Source organism: Chiloscyllium punctatum, chromosome 11 (genome assembly GCF_047496795.1).
Source record: "Chiloscyllium punctatum isolate Juve2018m chromosome 11, sChiPun1.3, whole genome shotgun sequence".
Taxonomy (NCBI): Eukaryota; Metazoa; Chordata; class Chondrichthyes; order Orectolobiformes; family Hemiscylliidae; genus Chiloscyllium; species Chiloscyllium punctatum.
Genome location: NC_092749.1, coordinates 12333639 through 12353553, shown reverse-complemented (window position 1 = coordinate 12353553; position 19915 = coordinate 12333639). Strand labels below are relative to the sequence as shown.

Sequence of the window (19915 nt, the reverse complement as noted above, 5' to 3'; positions counted from 1 at the left end):
GGAATAAAGGCAGTGAGCCTGAAGCGTGGAGAGATAAGCGAGAGGAGGGTGGGGGTGGGGAGAGAGTAGCATGGAGTACAATGGGTGAGTGGGGGAGGAGATGAAGGTGATAGGTCAAGGAGGAGAGGGTGGAGTGGATAGGTGGAAAAGAAGATAGGCAGGTTGGACAAGTCCGGACAAGTCAAGGAGACAGTTACTGAGCTGGAAGTTTGAAACTAGGATGAGGTGGGGGAAGGGGAAATGAGGAAGCTGTTGAAGTCCACATTGATGCCCTGGGGTTGAAGTGTTCCGAGGCGGAAGATGAGGCGTTCTTCCTCCAGGCGTCTAGTGGTGAGGGAGCGGCAGTGAAGGAGGCCCAGGACCTCCATGTCCTCGGCAGAGTGGGAGGGGGAGTTGAAATGTTGGGCCACGGGGCGGTTTGGTTGATTGGTGCGGGTGTCTCGGAGATGTTCCCTAAAGCACTCTGCTAGGAGGCGCCCAGTCTCCCCAAAGTAGAGGGGACCACATCGGGAGCAACGGATACAATAAATGATATTAGTGGATGTGCAGGTGAAACTTTGATGGATGTGGAAGGCTCCTTTAGGGCCTTGGATAGAGGTGAGGGAGGAGGTGTGGGCACAGGTTTTACAGTTCCTGTGGTGGCAGGGGAAAGTGCCAGAATGGGAGGGTGGGCCGTAGGGGGTGTGGACCTGACCAGGTAGTCATGGAGGGAATGGTCTTTGCGGAAGGCGGAAAGGGGTGGGGAGGGAAATATATCCCTGGTGGTGGGGTCTTTTTGGAGGTGGCGGAAATGTCGGCGGATGATTTGGTTGATGCGAAGGTTTGTAGGGTGGTAGGTGAGCACCAGGGGCGTTCTGTCCTTGTTACGGTTGGAGGGGTTGGGTCTGAGGGCGGAGGTGCGGGATGTGGACGAGATGCGTTGGAGGGCATCTTTAACCACGTGGGAAGGGAAATTGCGGTCTCTAAAGAAGGAGGCCATCTGGTGTGTTCTATGGTGGAACTGGTCCTCCTGGGAGCAGATACGGCGGAGGCGGAGAAAGTGAGAATACGGAATGGCATTTTTGCAAGAGATAGGGTGGGAAGAGGTGTAATCCAGGTAGCTGTGGGAGTCGGTGGGTTTGTAAAAAATGTCAGCGTCAAGTCGGTTGTCACTAATGGAGATGGAGAGGTCCAGGAAGGGGAGGGAGGTGTCAGAGATGGTCCAGGTAAATTTAAGGTCAGGGTGGAATGTGTTGGTGAAGTTGATGAATTGCTCAACCTCCTCGCAGGAGCACGAGGTGGCGCCAATGCAGTCATCAATGTAGCGGAGGAAGAGGTGGGGAGTGGTGCCAGTGTAATTACGGAAGATCAACTGTTCTACATAGCTAACAAAGAGACAGGCATAGCTGGGGCCCATACATGTGCCCATGGCTATGCCTTTGGTCTGGAGGAAGTGGGAGGATTCAAAGGAGAAATTGTTAAGGGTGAGGACCAGTTCGGCCAAACGAATGAGAGTGTCAGTGGAAGGGTACTGTTGGGGACGTCTGGAGAGGAAAAAACGGAGGGCTTGGAGGCCCTGGTCATGGCGAATGGAGGTGTAGAGGGATTGGATATCCATGGTGAAGATAAGGCATTGGGGGCCGGGGAAACGGAAGTCTTGGAGGAGGTGGAGGGCGTGGGTGGTGTCTCGAACGTATGTGGGGAGTTTCTGGACTAGGGGGGATAGGACAGTGTCAAGGTAGGTAGAGATGAGTTCAGTGGGGCAGGAGCATGCTGAGACAATGGGTCGGCCAGGGTGGTCAGGCTTGTGGATCTTGGGAAGGAGGTAGAACCAGGCAGTGCGGGGTTCCCGGACTATGAGGTTGGAAGCTGTGGGTGGGAGATCTCCTGAGGTGATGAGGTTCTGTATGGTCTGGGAGATGATGGTTTGGTGATGTGGGGTGGGGTCATGGTCAAGGGAGCAGTTGGAAGAGGTGTCGAGTTGGCGTTTGGCTTCAGCGGTGTAGAGGTCAGTGCACCAGACTACCACTGCGCCCCCTTTATCCGCTGGCTTAATGGTGAGGTTGGGATTGGAGCAGAGGGATTGGAGGGCTGCGCGTTGTGAGGGTGAGAGGTTGGAGTGGGGGAGGGGGGACGACAGGTTGAGGCGGTTAATGTCCCGGCGGCAGTTGGAAATGAAGAGGTCGAGGGCAGGTAATAGGCCAGCGCGGGGTGTCCAGGTGGACGCAGTGGGTTGGAGGTGGGCGAAGGGGTCCTCGGAAGGTGGGCGGGAGTCCTGATTGTGAAAGTAAGCTCAGAGGCGGAGGCAACGGAAGAATTGTTCGATGTCACGTCGTGTATTAAATTCATTGATGCGTGGACAGAGGGGGATGAAGGTGAGTCCTTTGCTGAGGACTGATCGTTCGTCCTCAGTGAGTGGGAGGTCTGGAGGGATGGTGAAAACTCAGCAGGGCCGGGAGCTGGGATCTGGTGTGGGTGTGGAGCTGGGAGTGGGTGTGATGTTGGGGGTATGGGGGTGGAGGCATGAGCTGGGGTAATGTTGCCCTCGGGGTTCTGGGGTATGGGGATAGTGACAGTGGGGTCTGTGGGGGGCGTGTCAGCAGAATGCAGGTGAGTGGCGCTGGTGGGGGTGGAAGTGGTGGTGATCATGGCAGTAGGGGTGGCGAAGTCACTGAGCATGTGGCATCAGCGATGATGTGAGGGCCGGAAGTGGCTGTGAGAGTGGCCATGATGTGGGCGAAGTGACATCATCCGTCAGCGTGGGGGTGGTAGCTGCGTCAGCCGCATGGCTAATGGCGTTTCCGAGGCCAGGGGAATCTTCTGGAATGTTTGAGGAGCGCTGGTTATGGAGGTGGGTGGATAAAAGTTTGGTGTACTTACAGTTTTTGATGTTTGAGATGGAATTAAAATACTGTTTGTTGAGAGTATGAATTCTCCTGAGGATGTAGTACAGAGTGAGTCCTTTGCAATTCTGAGAGAGTGTGGCCCTCAGCTAAGGCTCATTGTGAGAAGCTTTATATTCTGGATTTAATTAATGAATACAAATCTCACCAGCTGTCATGGTGGGATTTGGTTCCATGTGCCCACTGCAATAGCCTGGGCCTCTGGATTATTAGTCCAGCGATATTACCAGCATACCACCATCCCCACCTTCTCCCCTCAAATGTTTCTAACTCACTCTTTTAAACACCAGTTTTCATTGTTCCACCAGTGCCATCTGTGCTTTCAGTTCTCTTGACCTTAAGCCTGGAATTAAAATTCCCCAGCTCTTTGTACTCTAAGATGACCTTAACTACCTGACTCCTTCAGTATGCTTTTGCTGACCTGCCCTGATGTGATTGAGGATCAAATTTTAGAATTAGAATTAGAATCCCTAGTGTGGAAACAGGCCCTTTAGCTGAGCAAGTCCACAGTGATCCTCCGAAGAATAACTCAGCCAGACCCATTCCCCATTTACTTTACATTTACCCCTGACGCATGCACCTAACCTACACATCCCTGAACACTATGGGAAATTTAGCACACCCAGAGGAAACCCACGCAGACTCGGGGAAAATGTCTGTGTGGGGTTTGCACAGTTGCCTGAGGTTGGAATTGAAACTGGGCCCCTGGTGCTGTGAGGCAACAGTGCTAACCACTGAGCCACTGTGTCGCTCCTTTTGGCTGATCATGTCGTGTGAAGTAATCTGCAGCATCCTACATGGAGGATGACAAAGTTAAAAATCACCCAACACAAGGTTATAGTCCAACAGGTTTATTTGGAGGCACTAGCTTTCAGAGTGCTGCTCCTTCATCAGGTGATCACTCCTTCATCAGGACAATCACCTGAAGGAGCAGCTAACTTTGTATACCCCAGTCCAACACCAACATCTCCAAATCATGACTATATGGAGGTTGTTATCCAAATACAAGTCGCGATTGTTTTGCAAACGCTAATGGGCCTATCGTATATTTTGTAATTCTCAGGTTTCATTGCAGGCTTCCGGTGTGCAGCTTTATAATTTGCAATTTTTACCTGAGTGTTTTTGATTATTGATCCCCTCAACATTTGATTTGCTTTCCAACTGACTGCAGTTCATAATAGATGGAGTCGGATAATCCAAGGCCTTATTGCAATGCAAAATCGATCTTAAACATTTTTCTTGCACTCAGCACCTGCACTGCAGCCTGCTATTGTTTAACATCTCCCTAACTAGCTGTTGTCTCCTGTTGGCTTCAGTTATTCACACATTTTCCAGAAGAGTTGTTAAAGCCAACAAAACCTGGGCAGTTGATGTGAAACAGAAGACATAGCGATGTCCCAATCCCATCTAGAGATGGATCATTGTCAACCACTCTTCTGATCAAGTGGGTAAGACAAACTGGAAAACTAGCAGGGAACATGAGTACAGGAGAACATTCAGCATCCTCAATTCACTAGGAAAGCACAGTGTCATTTCACTGAATTGATGTTTAGATGAATTTCATAATTTATTTGTAATAAGACCAAAGAAAAATGATGTTTTAGCTAAAAATTTGAATGCAACATGGGAATATGATCACTGAGTGGTTGTGGACAAATGAATGCCTACAATCCCCACAGTAAATGGCCATCATTGAATACAAGAGTAGGGAGATTACGCTTTAATTCTGCAGGACTTTGGTGAGACCATAACTGAGGTATTGTGGATAATACTCATCTCTTTATTTTAGAAAAGCTGTAAATGTGTTAGAAGCAGTTGAGAGAAGGTCTTCCAGAGTAATACCTGGAATGGGCAAGTTGTTAAAGGAGGACAACCTTTCCTCTGCTGGAGTTCGGAAGATTAATTGGGGACTTGATTGAAATAGAAATGGTCTGAGGGTTCCTGATATGCTACATGTGGAAAGGAGAAAATCTGGAAATCAGCGTCACTATTTAAAAATAAGGGGTGGCCCATTTAAGACAAACATGAGGAGTCTTTTTTTTAATCAGAGGATTGTAGGTTTTTGGAACTCTCTTGCTCAACAGGCAATGGAATCAGACTCTTAGAATATTTTTAAGGCAAAAGTAGATAGCTTCTCAGTAAGGAAGGAGGCGATAGGCTATTGGAGAGAATGTGGAGTTTCTGATCATACTGAATGGTGGCGCCGAGCTGTTGCCAATTACCTTGGATGGACAGACCAGGAGGGAGAAGCAAGCAGCACAGTACGGATCGGCAGGCTGAGAAACATTGCTACTGCCCATGATTCCTGACAGTTGCTTTTTGACTGTGACCATCTTTTGCCTGTGTTCACCTCTAACTGGTCATCTCTTCCCACTGACCGGTCAGGTTAAACGCTGAGCAACTTCCTCCTGTATTCTTCTCTTGACTGATTAAGAACTGCAGACTTTCTTTTGGTGATGTCAGGTGACACTTATTGTTTCTTCCTTGCTTTTGATTTTGGTGCTGTTGTGAAAAAAAGAGTGTTTTAAAAAAAGGAAATTGCAGTTTGCAAATTGAATTGTGCAAGTATAACTCAAAAGTATAAGCTGACAATACGAGGTTACAGACCATTGGGATTTTCAGCTTTGTAAAAGGTCTTCAACAGTTCCACAGCTTCCTCAGCTCTGTAGCCGCCTAGGCACTACAAGAAATAGAGAGAGACTTGTAGTTAATAAGTAATTAGTCATAGTCCACAAAAGACCATAGATAGCTGTCTCCAATAAAGAGACAGAGAGAAACAATCTCACTGGAAAGAAGAAGGCAAAGAAGGGATTTGATAGAGACATACAAGATGATCAGAGGATTAGATAGGGTAGACAGTCAAAGTCTTTTTCTTAGGATGATGACGTCAGCTTGTATGAGAGGGTATAACTACAAATTGAGGGGTGATAGATTTAAGACAGATGTCAGAGGCAGGTTCTTTACTCAGAGTGTGGTAAGGGCATGGAATGCCCTACCTGCCAATGTAGTTAACTCAGCCACATTAGGGAGATTTAAACAAATTTGGATAAGCACATGGATGATGACGGAATAGTGTAGGGGGACGAGCTGAGAATAGTTCACAGGCCGGCGCAACATCGAGGGCCGAAGGGCCTGTTCTGCGCTGTATTGTTCCATGCTCTAATATATGGAGAAAGTGAGGACTGCAGATGCTGGAGATCAGAGCTGAAAAATGTGTTGCTGGAAACGCGCAGCAGGTCAGGCAGCATCCAAGGAGCAGGGGAATTGACGTTTTGGGCATAAGCCCTTCTTCAGGCTGAAGAAAGGCTTATGCCCAAAACGTCGATTCTCCTGCTCCTTGGATGCTGCCTGACCTGCTGCACTTTTCCAGCGACACATTTTTCAGCTATGTACTAATATATATTTAGCTTGAGGGTTGTCATGATAGATGCAAAGGGCGAAATGAGGTAGACTAAATAAAGTAGACCTCATTTAGGATAATTTAGAATATCTGGTCAACATGGACGAGTTGGACAGAAGATCTGTTTCTGTGCTGTAAAACTCTCTGATCTCTAGGAATAAGACCACAATGAACAGTGTCATTCCACATCACATTCTAGCTGTTTAGCCAACTGAGCTAAACAACCTGCCAGGAATCATGAAACATTTCAAAGGATTTATAGCCAATGAAGTAGTTTTGAAGTGCGGGCACAGTTGTAATGTAGGGTTTGGGAAGGCTGATTTGCAAAGAGTGTGCTGAACAAGCAGCAGTGAATTTGATGACCAGATAATCTGCTTTACACGTTGGCTGATGGGTAGTTATCAGCAGGGTCATCCATGGGGTTTCACCCACTCCTACAGCAGTGCCTTGAAGTAATTTACACACATCTTGAGGAAGGGAGACAATGGCCTACTATAGTATTAATCCAGAAATTTGGCTGTAGTTTCTGGGGACCTGGGTTCAAACCTGGCCATGGCAGACGGTGGATTTTGACTTCAATGAAAACCTGGAATTAATAGTCTAATAATGACCATATACCCACTATCGATTGCAGGAAAGGCCCACCTGGCTCACTAATGCCCTTTCGGGAAGGAAACGGCCATCCCTACCTGGTGTGGCCTACATGTGACTCCAGACCCACAGCAAAGTGGCTGACTCTTAACTGCCCTCTGGGCAATTAGGTATGGGCAATAAATACTGGGTCTAGCTGGAGGCACCCACATCCCATGGGTAAATAAAATAAACTAAACCCTTAACAGAAAAAGAAGCACAGCCAACAGTGCAGCATTCCCTCAACACAGCTTAAAGTTTGTGTCCTGTAGTGGGTCTTGAACCTGTGAACTGGAGTGCTGTTTGCTCAACTGCAGCTGGCAGTGAGGGGGTAAAAAATCAGCAGTTTACACAGAGCTGGCAAACGCCTTTCAAGAAAAGTTGCAAACACAGCATTTGGAACGAGTGGTATTTTTAGTGACATTATGTATGGAGGTATTTGGACAGATCTCAGAGGCTGTGACTAAGAGTTGTTGTGTCACTGTGTGTGTTTTCAGTCATTTAATCAGAATCTGACATTGAACCTCTGGACTAATTGTGAATGGTGTGCACAGGCTGACTGGCCTGTTCTGGCAACACTCAACAGCCAGAAACATGATCTGTAAAGACTTCATTTTCCATACTGCTGGCTGGAGAGTGCGAGGCAGGAAGCAACTCATCCCCAAAGACAAAACACCAATAAAAACAGTGGCTTCAGGGATGCAACGTCACCCCCACCTGTTGATTCTGGGAATTACACACACACACACGCAAACACACACACACACACACACACACACACACACACAAAAAGCCAAAAATGAAAATAATATCTGGATACAGGCCGTCAATGTGATCCAAATGTCAAGTCAAACACTGTGATTTCATCTCTGAAATCATCTGGGCTGGAGTGGAGCCCAGGCATTATGAATTAATGGGAGGTCAAATTCTTACTGGCACTGAGAGAATATGCATAGGCAAAATGGGAGGGCGAAAAACGCCATGGAGGGATTTTAATGTTACATAATGTCTGCTACATAACTGATTCTGTTCCAAAGAGGTGGGATAAGTGTACTTGTGCACCCTCTCCGATATCAGAACAGTCCATGTTACTGGATCCAGGCCCACTATCTTTTCAAGCCCACCCTGCTATATTTATTCTTCAAGGTTGGAAGATAATGGGAGCTGGAGATGAAATCACCCACATGGAAATTCCCTGACACGTTAAATCGAGGAGACTGAAACAGTTACATTTTATGTACCTTTTTTTACAGGTAATCTATGGCTGTCAAGTGAAGAATTAAGGCACAATACATCAGTTGAGCAATTACCGACCACATAGCAGAAAGGTTTAGAAATAGCAGTTTCAAATCAGTCATCAGGTTTGTAGTCAAAACACTATTTCTGATTAATTTGAAAATCAAATCAAATCTGAAACTGGTTTTAAAAGGACCATTCAATGTATTGAAAACCTTGACTTCTTAAAAGTTTTTGTGCGCTTTTCTCACCATGAATTCTCAAGTTCCAATTTGTCATTGAGACTGTATATGCAAACAGATCCTGCAGTGTTACACCTCAACTTCTCTGGCAGTGATGCAAAGGACCTAGCGCCCATTTATCAACTTTATTTCTTAATTTTACAAGTTTGTTTCATGACAAGAGGGTTTGAGTTATAAGGAGAGGCTGCATAGGCTGGGGCACTTTTTTTCTCTCTGGAGTGTCGGGGCTGAGGGGTAACTTTATAGAATCACAGAATCTCTAAACTGTGGAAACAGGCCATCCAACCCATCGAGTCCACACTGACCTTCTAAAGAGCATCCCACCCAGACCCACCTCTCTACCCGATCCCTGTAACCTTGCATTTAGCATGGCCAATCCACTTAACCTGCGCATCTTTGGACTGTGGGAGGAAGCCAGAGCACCCAGAGAAAACCCACGCAGACACGGGGAGAATGTGCAAACTCCATACAGACACCAAAGGATGGAACTGAACCCAGGTCCCTGGCACTGTGAGCCACTGTGCTGCCCTATAGAGTGTACAAAATCATGATAAAAGCAGATTAGAGTTTTAATTGTAAGTATTATATGCTGTCAGTTTATAACTGTGTACCTCTAGGTAAAGTTTAATTACTTGTCATAAAGAGTGACACTGGCTCAGTACTGAAACTTCTGGATCTGAAAATCAGGTACACTGAAGAATATTGAGCATCTATTTTGTAAATCTTTAACTTTGGTGATGACTCCTGGTACAGTGAGGCTTGAGTTCCAATGTGCTACCTCAAAAAGTTGTGACATCTTTTGAAAGCCAGATGTAGTAAATTTATGACAGTCTCATTGTACCCCATCTCAGGAATAAGCAGATTTTTACAAAATTCATTGACAAATTGTGGACATCTCTGGCTAGGTCAGCATTTATCATTCATCCCAGAGGGCAGTTAAGAGTCAACCACATTGCTGTGGTCTGGAGTCACATACAGGCTGGACCAAGTAAGGACAGCAGATTTCCTTCCCTAAAGCAAACCAGATGGACTTTTATGACATGGTTGCCTTCAGGCTACCTTTCCATTCCAGATTTTGTTTTATTTGAATTTACATTTCACCGTCTGCTGTGGCGGGATTTGACCTCATTCCCCCAGAACATTAACCTTGTGTTCTGGATTACTAGCCTAGCAACATCAGCATAACACCGCTGCCCTGCCATAAATTGCTGGTGCATTAACAAAGTCAACAAGCTAAGATGAGGCACAACATAGGCACACCGATACTGTAAAGTTTCTGCTACACAACATAACAGTCAATATTATAAAACAGTGAATTTTCAGACTCATGACAGCAATAACCACAGATCTGCAGAATCCCCAATAACTTAGTCAGAGAACTAAAAGTGGCTGTGCCTCTGACCTCATATCCTCCACACTACAAATAAATTTAGCTGCCATTTGGCCCAACAAATGTTTTTCACCTCCAGAGTCTGCTGCTTTCCTGATCAATCTCTCCTTCTCCACACTCCTTGAATCTGAATTAGTCCAAACTTTGCTTTCTGCACTCGTTCACACCTAGTTCTACAGCTTGGCCAGCTCCCTGCTCTTTACCTGCAGCAACCATAGACCTCTCTCCAAACCTTTGTATCTGGCCTTTTGCACATACACTGCTTACTGCAATTCACAAGTGACACTGTGCCTTCAACCACACTCTCTGGAATTTCCTCCCTAAACTTTTCTACCTCTTAGACCCATCTTAAAACCCACCTCAGTGATCAAGCATTTGATTAGAGACGTAGAGATGTACACCACGGAAACAGACCCTTCGGTCCAACTCGTTCATGCCAACCAGGTATCCCAACCCAATGTTGTCCCACCTGCCAGCACCCGGCCAATATCCCTCCAAATCCTTCTTATTCATATACCCATCCAGAAAACAGCCCTAGCCTATTCACCCCTCTCTATAGCTCAAACCCCCCAACCAAGGTACCATCCTTGTACAGCTTTTCTGAACCCTTTCATGTTTCACAATATCCTTCTGATAGGAAGCCACTTTAGTCTTTCCTTCTTTTTCTCAGGCCATTTTTTTTTCTTTATTGGTGAAGCGCTTTGGAAATTGCTTTGAATTGTAAGAGCAACATAATTGCAAATCATCTTCAACTGTTTCTCAATGACCTTCCAACGTCATCAGAAGTGGTGATATTCACTGATAATTGCACTATTTATGACTCCTCAGATATTGAAGCAGTCATGCCCAAATGCAGCAAGATCTGAACAATATCCAGGCTTGGGCTGATAAGTGGCAAACAACATTTGCACCAAACAATTGCCAGGCTATGATCATCCCTAACAAGAGACAATTCAAATACTGCACCTTGATATTCAATGCATTAACATAATTAGATCCCATACTATAACATCCTGGGGATTACCACTGACTACAAACGGAACTAGACTAACCATATAAATACAGAAGTCACATGACACTGGGTTAAAGTCCAACAGGTTTAACTATGTGTTGTGAGATTTTTGACTTTGTCCACTCCAGGTCAAACCCAGTACCTCCACAGCAGTGGCTACAAGAGCAGGTCAGATGGTAGGACTCCTACAGCAAATAATTCACCTGCTGACTTCCCAAAGCCTGCCCACCATCTATAAGGCATGGTTAAAAATCTAATGGAATGCCTCCTGCTTTCCTGGATGAGAGCACTTCCAACATTTAAAGAGCTTGGCACCATTCAGGACAAAGCAGCCTGCATGATTGGCATCGCATCCACAAACCTAAACATTCAGTCACTCCACCACTGACGTTCAGCAGCAGCAGTGTGTACCAGCTAGAAAAGCACAGCCGAAATTCACCAAGGTTTCTTAGACAGCATTTTCCAAACCATGACAAATACCATCTAGAAGGAGAAGAGCAGCAGATACATGGGAACGCCCACCACCTCCAAGATCCTGTCCAAGCCACTCACCATCCTGAAATACACTGCCTCCTGAACAGTTCTGCTGAGTTAAAATCCTGGAATACCCCCCCCCCACCCCCCCCGACTAACAGTACTATGGGCATACCAGAGGACACGGACTACAACATTTCAAGAAGGCAGCTCATGAGAATACAAGGATGGGCAATAAATACAGACAGCAATGCCCACATCCCCTCAGCAAATAAAGTAAATTCTTATTTCTGCACCTATATCCCTCAAGCAATCAACCTGGCACTTAGCAAGTGCTGGTACACGGTGGGGATGGGAGTAGAGTGTACCATCAAGGTTATGGATGCTTGGTACTTTCAGTATTGAAGACCTATCAGCTGTGGACCTTTGGGCACTAAGTGAATCAAAGGAGGAACAGTACAGAAAAGTGAAGCTGTGGGAGATCAGCCACAACATTACTGAATGGCAAATGAGCTGTCTTGCATTCTCGTGCTCCAATTATTGAAAGTTAGACTGTTAGTCAGATTGGCTAAATGACCTGAAGTTTTCTCAAGTGTCTTTTTTTGAAAATGAAAAGATAACCCAAATTCTCAGTCAGTACATGAAGTCCTAACACTGTTTCCAACTTTGTCCCCTAACAGATTGGGTCAGTGATAAAGACTCCCAAATATTAGAAAGGCTATCACATAAGCCAAGATAGACACTGGTGAAACACCTCACAGTCACAGAATCTATGGTGCAGGAGGCCATTCAGCTCATTGTGTTTGCATCAGTTCTTTAAATGACGATCATTAATTGGTGCCAATTTCCTGCTTTTTCCCCCCATATCCTTGCACATTATGTCTATCCAAATAATCAAACCCAAATATCCATCTTCAATGTCCCGGCTGAATTTTGTGAAGAATGCCTCTGCTCCATGTTCTTAGCAAAGCCACATTCTAGATATTGCTAGCAATAGCTGGAATAGGAATTTTTCATGAGCACATTGTCAATGTCACTGCACAAAAGGACAGATGAGGAAGGAACAACAGGAGGCCACTTGGCCCCTTGAGCCTGTTCTTCTGTTCAACAAGATCATTGGTTAATCTGATCTGAACTTCAGCTCCACATATATGCATGTCCCTATTAATCTTTCACCTCTTGGTAATCAAGAATCCAAAAACTTCTGTCTTAAAAGTACAGAGAACCTTGATTATCCAAATGACATGGGCAGGGAGTATTTTGTTCAGATAATCGAATGCCCCGGACAACGTTGTTTAGCCAAGCATCGGGACCTTGTGATCTTGCCAAATATTCCAATATTCAGATAGTCAAATGCTGGATAATCGTGGTTCCTTTGTAGACCAGTGAGATTCTTAGCCTCCAATGGAGCAGTACGGAGATAGGCGAGCTCTACGTCTAACCTAATAATGCTAATTCAATTTTGAATTGCTTTACAAAATATATTGCTCAGGCATTCCCTACTGACATGCACAAACTCAATATTATTTAAAATCCATTTTTAGAAAACACGCACAAGAACTAGACATATCACTTCTGGCTCTGCACTCTGCAGAAGTCAGCACAAGGCACAGGAAACAATCTTTCCCAGGGGCAGCGAAAGCTGTCAATCCAAGATTAATTAAAACAGTACACAGCACGTAGCAGGTCAGTGCAGTGAAATCATTGGGGGACATTGAGGATGAACGTAGCCAAGGACAAGAGTGGAATTAAGCCAGCACAGAGAGTGAGGGAACTTCCAAAGCCACAGACAGGGGCAGGCCGGTACTGAAGCACGAGGAAGTGTGTAACAGGAAGCGGTGGATCATCTGTTAAGAAATCATATAGTCGCAGTGGTCAACCTGCAGTCCATGAGGAGTTGCTCTTTACAAAATCAGAAATACAAAATGTAGTTTTATTCGATGCATTTTCTTTCCTCTTCTTGGCTGTTTTGACTCCTCCAACCCACCCTAAAACATGTATTTGGTTCACTCTGGGCACTGCGCTCAAGGTAGGATATGAAGGCTCTGGACAGGGTCAACAGAGGAATGGCTTCAGAGATGAAAGACTTCAGGATATGGATAGATGGAAAAAAGCCCAAATTTGGGGAAGGAGAGTTGGGACTTGACTTAGGTGTGCAAATCATGAAAGGTATGGACAGAGTAAACAAAAATAATTCACTCCCAAACGACAGGATCCAGAGGGTGGAGATTTACAGCTATTGACTAAAGAACCAAAGGTGATATACGTTTGTTCATACATATAGCCAACAGCCAATATTGATAATGTGCTGCAAGCAAAGAGGAGAGCTATGTTGTACCTGGCCCAGCAAGAAGGCTGAGCACAACAAAATACAAGGATAAAACAGTTACATGGGAATTCTTCAGCTACTCCTATTACATATCTATGCCACAAAACCAAACGCTCCATATGAGATTTTTCTAAATGCCTCTCCCACAACTTCCTATCATCATATCATAATATCCTTCCCTTTATTTCATCCTCACGTTTGACCAGCTTCTCCTTAATTCCATCAACACCACGTAGTAGTAGGTTTCACATCATACACTGACAATTCCTAGTTTTAGATTCTCCACCACAAGTGTGTTTATTCATTATAGGAGATGCCATTACTGACTAGGTCAGCAGTTGGGAGGTTTGTGGTGAGCTGCCTTCTTCAGCAGCTGCAGTCTATTTGACGTAGGTACACCCACAATTCTGGGAAATCCAGGATTTTGGCCCAGTGACAGTGAAGAAACAGCAATAAGGTAGAAACATCTGCTCCACATCTCCCCAATCAACCTTTCCACAATCTTAACCCCTCACCACATCAGGTCATCTCTCAGGAGTTTCTTTTTTAGATATGAACCATCTCCTCACTTTTTCTGCCTGTTTTGCCAACCAAACACCCTCTTCACTCCCTCAATTTCAGCAATATTTCACTCTTTGCATCTCTGTAATGCATTGTCGTTGACAGACTGAAATGACATGTATGACTCCTCAAGCAGTTTATCAACCATGTCTAGTTTTTACCTATTTTACAAGACTGGTTTCATACATTGATGTTCTTTCCATTGAACTCAGCAACAAATTAGCCCAGTCAATGTGTAGCACAATTGCAGAACGTACACTTTGGATTTGGAAAAGCTTCTACAAAATTCAACTTGTCCTCCTAACTTCACTGATCATTACAGGCTTGCCATTTTAAAACAAAACTGTAAACCAAGAAAAATACATAGCCCCAGTGAAAGGCAGTTAGGTGCTCATTCACAAACAGCTGTAATGTTTGCCCTTACAGAGTCAAGGAACACACGAACATGAAGTGACCATTCAGTCTCTCATGTCTTAATTCGAGACTCAATTAGATTGTGGCTGACCTGTATCTTCATTCATCAAGGTGGTAAAAACAATGACTGCAGATGCTGGAAACCAGATTCTGGATTAGTGGTGCTGGAAGAGCACAGCAGTTCAGGCAGCATCCAAGTAGCTTCGAAGCTACTTGGATGCTGCCTGAACTGCTGTGCTCTTCCAGCACCACTAATCCAGAATCTTCATTCATCAGCCTTGGCCCCCTTAAACTGTAAAACCCTTGCTCAGCACAAATCTATCAATTTCACTTTTCAACCCTCGACAGCTTTGGGGGAAAGAGTACACCAGCTCTCCACCACCCTTTGTGTTCCCCTTGAATGGCCTGCCCCTCCAATTTTAAAGTGCCTATCCCTTATTCTGACATCCCCCACCACAGGGAATAGCTTCCATCTACCCCATCAACTCATTATAAACATTTAACGGTGCAAACATTGTAAACAGTACAACTCTCAGGGAGGCAACGGCCTAGTGGTATTATTGCTAGACTATTAATCCAGAGACAAGGTTAGACTGGTGCTGGAAAAGCACAACAGGTCAGGCAGCATCCGAGGAGCAGGAAACCAATGTTTCAGGCAAAAGCCCTTCATCAGGAATGAGGAATTAATCCAGAGACCCAGGTAATGTTCTGGGGACTTGAGTACAATTCCCGTCACGACAGATGGTGGAAGGTGAGTTCAATAAAAATCCAAAATTAGGAGTCCTATGATGGCCACAGACCCACTGCCAATTGTCAGAAAGACCCAGCTTGTTCACTAGTCATGTTTTGTTTTGTGTCTATCTATATTGGTCTGTATGTAGGTATTGGGAGGAATTTATAATAGTGCTAGAATTTTAACTCAGAGTTATATACTGATGATTAATAATTGTTTACCTGTAGATAGTCTATTTATTTAAAATAAATGATCATTCATGTTAAGTACAAAAACTGGGTCCATGCTACATGTATGGAATGAGCTACCAGAGGAAGTGGTGGAGCCTGGTACAATTGCAACATTTAAAAGGCATCTGGATGGGTATATGAATAGGACGGGTTTAGAGGGATATGAGCCAGGTGGGACTAGATTGGGTTGGGATATCTGGTCAGCATGGACAAGTTGGACCAAAGGGTCTGTTTCCACGCTGTACATCTCTATGACTCTATAATGTTCACTAATGAAACTGCCATCCTTACATGGTCTGGCCTACATGTGACTCCAGACCCACAATAATGTAGGTGACTCTTAACTACCCTCTGGGCAATTAGGGATGGGCAGTAAATGCTGCCCTAGCAAGTGACGCCTTCACCTCATGAATGAATGAAAAAACCCCTAAGCTTCCATAAACAGGGGACAACGCCAGGTCCTCGCAAATTAACCCTTTCAGATTCATGAGAGAATTATCCATACTCATGAGCCAGACTAATGTTGAAGTTGTGGGTTTGCACGTCCCTATGCAATGCGTCAGTCATAAGACTACTAGAAACCACAGAAATCCCTGTCACTGCTAGCTTCCTTAGCTATGTGCTGGAACACAAAGCATTGATAGAAAGCTTCTTGGAAGTGATTAACAGCATTATAGACATGAGCTTGCAACACCATCTAGACAAAAAGCCTCTGGTGGAACTTGGAACAACATGAGGACATTTAATAAATAAGCTGCAGAAGATGTTACCTGGAAAGGTGTTCCAGTGTGCTGTAAATCATCCTGGGAAATGTTCAGTACAGAACCGCAGCCTCCAAACCGCTCATTCTGACAACCGTACACAACTAGCGGGATATCTGCGGCATGGTTAAGAAGGAAAAGAAGCTCCTCTTCTATTAAAAATGTGGTTAGGAGGAAGAGGGGAAACAAATTAAGAAGGTGCCTGTGTCTCCTCACCTCCACCAACTGCCATATTCCTATCACTTCTTTCTTTCTACTGATGCAGGAGTGAGGTACTGAATCGCTGTTAAACTAGTGATAGAATGGTGCAACACAGGAGGCAATTCGGTCCATTGTGAAACTGTGATGGCTCAAAGTTATCCAATTCACCTGCTCCCCTGCGTTTTCCTGTAGCCCCACATCTGTACTTCCCTCCTCCAATTATTTTCTTTTGACCGTTATTGTGACTTTCTAAATCACAACTGCTCACTGTGTTACTAAAAAAAGAAAGGGCCCCTCAGGTAGTTTCTGCTTCTTTTTGCCTTGATTCTCTGCGCCCTCTGGTTACTCCACCTACAGATCTAGAAACAGCTTCTCTGGACACGAGGACCGGCTATTTAGATATGTTGCTGTTGACAGTCCTGCGAAAGGGTCAAGGTGTATATGACAACTTCAGAAGTACATTCCAGGTGATAAAGCACTACGCAAACTCTTCAATATTGGCACATAAAAGAAACGGGAGCAAACATGGGCCATTTAATCACTGGAGCCTAGTTTGAGCTGAACTTTGATCTTAAGTCCACCTTCCCAAGGTGTTTTTTTATTCATTTGTGGCATCACTGGTTGGCCAGGATTTATTGCTCATCCCCAGATATATCCCTGTTCTTTCAGCATCCAAAAATGCATCAAACTCTGCCCTGACTATAATTAACAAATAAGAGCCCAGTTCTCTGGGACAGGGAACTCCAAAGATTCACAATGCTTTGGGGGAAGAAACTCTCCCAATTTGGTGACTGTGGCTGAGAGTGAGTCTGTTGCAGAGTGCCTAGCTAGGGAAACAGCATCCTTGCATCGACCCAGTCAGCCCCCTCAAGAATTTCATATGTTTAAATGCAAGCATCGAGGATTGGGCAGAAGACACAGTAAGTCAGGAAATTTTATTTTATTTTTCATTCACAGGATACGAATACACTGATAAGTACACTAATCTTTGAGTAAGTGGCGGAAAGCCACATTCTCAAAGACAACGGAGTGACTTGCTAGACCACTTCAGAGGACATTTAAGAGTTTGCCACAATGTTGTGGGTCTCGACTCACATTTAGGCCAGACATAGCAAGGAAGACAGAGTTCCTTCCCGAAAGAAACTTAAGGAACTAGACGGGTTTTCTAACAAATAATTCAATATTTATTTAGTCACACACATTTAAATTCTCCAGTGCTGTGTGGATGATCGGATTCTTGAGCTCGGTGCCCGAAGGCAGGTTTAATCCAAAGCACCATGACCTCCACCCTGGGTGGGTGAAGGACACAGAGCTGAATTCATCCAGCCAGAATGACGAGTGAACCCCATATTGTTGGCACCAACCTGATCCATACCAGCTGTTCAACCAACTGAGCTGACCAGATCCTGAAAGATGCCCAGATACTCATGTCAACGCGCACTCTCATATGCAAGTTATAGCCTGGAGGTACAGATAGCAATACCAGAGACTCCAATTTCCTTCCATCACATGACTGACCAGAGATTCTCCTACACTTACCAACTGCTGTTGGCATATGATGGAAGAATTTACAAGCTGATACTCGATCTGTTTGGCCACATTTCCATCGCCATCAAGTGATGGGATGGGACAGAAACTTGGAAGATTTGGCTGAGAGACAGGGGCACTGACCATTACATAACAAGAACCTTGGTAGTAAAAGGTAGTGCAAGGAATGGATAATTGAAGGAGGTGGGGGGGGGGGTTCCACACCATTAGGATCCTGACCAAATAAAGCGTGAGAGTAAGGACATAAAACATAGAACATTACAGCGCAGTATAGGCCCTTCGGCCCTCTATGTTGCGCCGACCTGTCATACCAATCTGAAGCCCATCTAACCTACACTATTCCATGTACGTCCATAGGCTTGTCCAATGACGACTTAAATGTACTTAAAGTTGGCGAATCTACTACCGTTGCAGGCAAAGCATTCCATACCCTTACTACTCTCTGAGAAAAGAAACTACTCTGACATGTAAAGGTTTGGCATTGGTTTGGGGAAATTGGAAATAGCACAGTCCCATGGAGTTACATTGGGATTTATGTGTTCTAAGGAGCAGGGAGTCCTGCTACTGCTCTGGTCAATCTTCCTGTATCAACCACCAGTATAAAGTGAAGGAAAAAAAAAAGGTTAAATCTGTTTGATGCAATTTTGTGGTCCAATAGGGGGCTTACGCACATCTGTTCAAATTGGAGAATTGAACACCAATAAAATCGAACAAACTAAAGACCTATGAAGCAACTAAGTGAGAGGCCATAATTCTAATGTTATACCTTCGATTCAATTACTCTCATTTTATTCGCCATGCTTCCCTCAACTACTGTAGGTATGTCCATTTGCTCAGATGACAGGAACATGCACTCACTGCACAGCAACGCGTATAATTACTGCTCGACACAGTTATGGGATGAGGAGCGTTGTGTCCCACTTAACCATTCTCCCAAGTGGCTGCTGTGATGTGCAGTTCAACTGAGTACCAACATTATACTGTAATTTATCTCTATAAATAGCCCATTCTAAATGCACCGGAAAGTGACACTGAATTAGAATAATTAACAAGCTCACCATGAAGTCTCATGTCCTGCAAGGTTTTTCTGGACAAAAGTGTGTGTGCAGATTTTCTATATGTACTCTGCAGCGAACACCTACAATTATGTTCCTTTTTTGAAAAAGTCTAATTGCTCACCGTTCCTCCAGAAATTCAGCAAGACAATGATCCTTCTCGAATTTGCCGAATGAATACAGGCAAAAATCAAAATGCTGGTTACAGAATAACACACCCGCCCCCACCAAAACAAGACACTGAAGAGACAGAAATGAAGGTTTTTAATCTGGCTATGTAATTAAATGAGGATAAGGGACTAGACAGCTGCTTGATATTTTCATTCGTAGATAACTGTACACAGCTTTGAAATCAGGCTTTTAGCTTACCGTTGTGTCAATAACACTTAGGGAAAACTTCCAAAGTGTTTCATAGGAAGGTTAGCAAACAACATTGAACACCATGCTATATCTGGGAATGAGGGCAAAATGTGGGTTTAAGGAGCATCTAAAGGAGAAAGAGAGGCAGAAAGCTTTAGAGGAAGTATTTCAGAGCTGAAGGCTTTGGCAGCTGAACATACAACCATCAGTGATAGTGATTACAATTGGGATGTGCAAAAGGCCTGATTTAGAGTTGTGTAAAGCTAGAGAGATTACAAGGACCGGGGCGGGGGGGGGGGGGGGGGGGGCAAGACTATGGAGGGATTAAAACACAACAATGAGAACCTTAAGAATAAGGCTCCCTCCCAGACTGCAGGTTTCAGGTACAGATCGTTTCTAAATGACTCACATTTATCAAATTAATAAGTTACCAACACTTACAATTTTTGGAACTCAT

The 19915-nt window shown here is 44.6% G+C and overlaps 1 protein-coding gene across 2 annotated transcripts in view; it reads right to left on the bottom strand.

Annotated features, from left to right (window-relative positions):
• Positions 1 to 3717: 3717 nt before the first annotated feature.
• adat2 (adenosine deaminase tRNA specific 2) overlaps positions 3718 to 19915 on the bottom strand; it is a 30971-nt gene continuing 14773 nt past the window's right edge. For both annotated transcript variants that reach the window (XM_072580298.1, XM_072580297.1), the window contains exons 4-6: positions 16304 to 16410; positions 5490 to 5562; positions 3718 to 5384 (exon numbers count right to left, since the gene is read on the bottom strand). In XM_072580298.1, the coding sequence (XP_072436399.1) occupies positions 5353 to 5384; positions 5490 to 5562; positions 16304 to 16410 (212 nt within the window). In that variant the 3' untranslated portion in view covers positions 3718 to 5352. The remainder of the gene's footprint in view (positions 5385 to 5489; positions 5563 to 16303; positions 16411 to 19915) is intronic.